At 65.5% G+C, this 1,614-nt stretch overlaps 1 protein-coding gene across 1 annotated transcript in view; it reads left to right on the top strand.

Annotated features, from left to right (window-relative positions):
• VOLCADRAFT_107834 (uncharacterized protein) overlaps positions 1 to 1,614 on the top strand; it is a gene marked incomplete at its 5' end in the record, with an annotated part of 12,833 nt that overhangs the window by 4,215 nt on the left and 7,004 nt on the right. The window contains 4 exons of the mRNA XM_002957813.1: positions 62 to 94; positions 554 to 601; positions 843 to 887; positions 1,454 to 1,501. Of these exons, the coding sequence (XP_002957859.1) occupies positions 62 to 94; positions 554 to 601; positions 843 to 887; positions 1,454 to 1,501 (174 nt within the window). The remainder of the gene's footprint in view (positions 1 to 61; positions 95 to 553; positions 602 to 842; positions 888 to 1,453; positions 1,502 to 1,614) is intronic.

The following is a 1,614-nucleotide window of genomic DNA, read 5'->3' as shown; positions in this document are numbered from 1 at the left end:
TGTAAAAATCCTTCCCCCCCCCTCCCCCCCCTTCCCCCCCCTCCCCCCCCCCCCCCAACAGCTCCAGGAGCAGTTACAACACGTGCAAGCTGAGGTGGGTCAGCAAGGGGGGGAGGGGAGGGGGGAGGAAGGCAAGGGGGTTGGGTTCCCGACGGGGGTCTGTACGGGGTCTGTCTGTCTGTCTGTCTGTCTGTCTGTCGGTGTGCGTTAGTATGTGTGTGTGTCAGCTGGCTGCTGTCCGGAGCCCGCACAAAGAAGTACAAACCACTCTTGCTGCTACTGCAACAACCCCCTCGTGACCTGATCTGATCTGGTCACCAAAGCGGGGGGGACTTCACCTCACATGGGGTGGGGAGGGGAGGGGAGGGGAAGGGGTGTGTGTGGTGTGTTTGGGTCCTACCCGGGGGAGCACATGTGGGGGCCCCACCCCCGGCCACATCGGCTGTTCACCCCCCCACCCCCCAACACTACCGCCCCGCTCCTCCCCCCCCTCGCCGTTCCTCCCCCCCGTGGTGACGCTATCCGCGTCCCAATGATCCGTACTGCCGTACAGGCTCAAGAGCTTCAACGGAAGCACCGCGAGGCTTCCATTCGATTACAGGTATGAGTCCGTGTGTGTATGTATGTATGTATGTGTGTGCGTTTTGGGTGGTAGTCCGACCGCTGTGTGTACAGGTGGGGTGGTGGCCTCCAGGCCGCCCCGCAAGGACATCGGGTTTCGTAGGTCTGTGTGTTGACAGTTTGACTAACCCTGATCTGACGTCGTACGGGGCGACACGTGGGTCGGTGGGTCAACACCAGTACGGATCCTGCTACTGCTGCTGCTGGTCGTGCTGTTGCAGGAGGAGCGGTCCAGGGGGGAGACGGCGGAGCGGGAGAGGAAGGAGGTGCGGAGGGGGTACGACGGAGCACAGAGGGGGGTGTACGGAACGGCCGAGCGCGGAGGGGTACCAGAGCAATGGCGGGAGGGGCGGGCGGGAGGAGGTCCTGTCCCCCCTCCCGCCCGGCAGCACCTGCCCCAGTGGAACACGGCCAAGTCTGGAACCGGGGTTGACTTATCAGACCAACGGGGCCCAGGGCCAGGGGGTGCGGGAGTGACCCGTCGGGAGCACCCGTGGCGGGGTGCGGTGGTTGGCCTCCATGTCCTCCGCCGTACACCGGGACATAATGGGCAGCGTCTAAATCTGAACTGGGCCTGGGCTAACCTGCCTGGCCTCCCCCTTTTCGGGCCCTCTTCCCCCTTCCCCCCAGTGCTACACCGCATTGCCGCGCTTTCCCCACTCCCCCTCACCCCCCCACCCCCGCCTGGCGGGTAGCTCTTGACTTGTTAGGTCCGGGTTCTGGCGGCTGTCGCTCTCCATCACCCTTCACCCCTGTTCCCGTGTTCCCCCTCTCCCCCCCGCCCCCATGAACTCCCCCTCACCACCCCACCCACCCCGATGTGCCCCCACAGGCTCATGACAAGTGCCTCTTGTTGGAGGCGGAGCTGCATAAGGCCCGGGTGGCCAATGCGGCCTCCAGCGCAGCAGCGCGCACCCCCCCTCCCCACCAGCAACGCCAGGGGGGCCTCAGTCCGGGCAGTGGCGGGATGAAGCGGCCACGTCATGCAACTGA

The sequence above is a fragment of the Volvox carteri genome (assembly GCF_000143455.1).
Source record: "Volvox carteri f. nagariensis unplaced genomic scaffold VOLCAscaffold_80, whole genome shotgun sequence".
Lineage (NCBI taxonomy): Eukaryota > Viridiplantae > Chlorophyta > Chlorophyceae > Chlamydomonadales > Volvocaceae > Volvox > Volvox carteri.
This window is presented reverse-complemented; position numbering and strand designations above follow the sequence as displayed.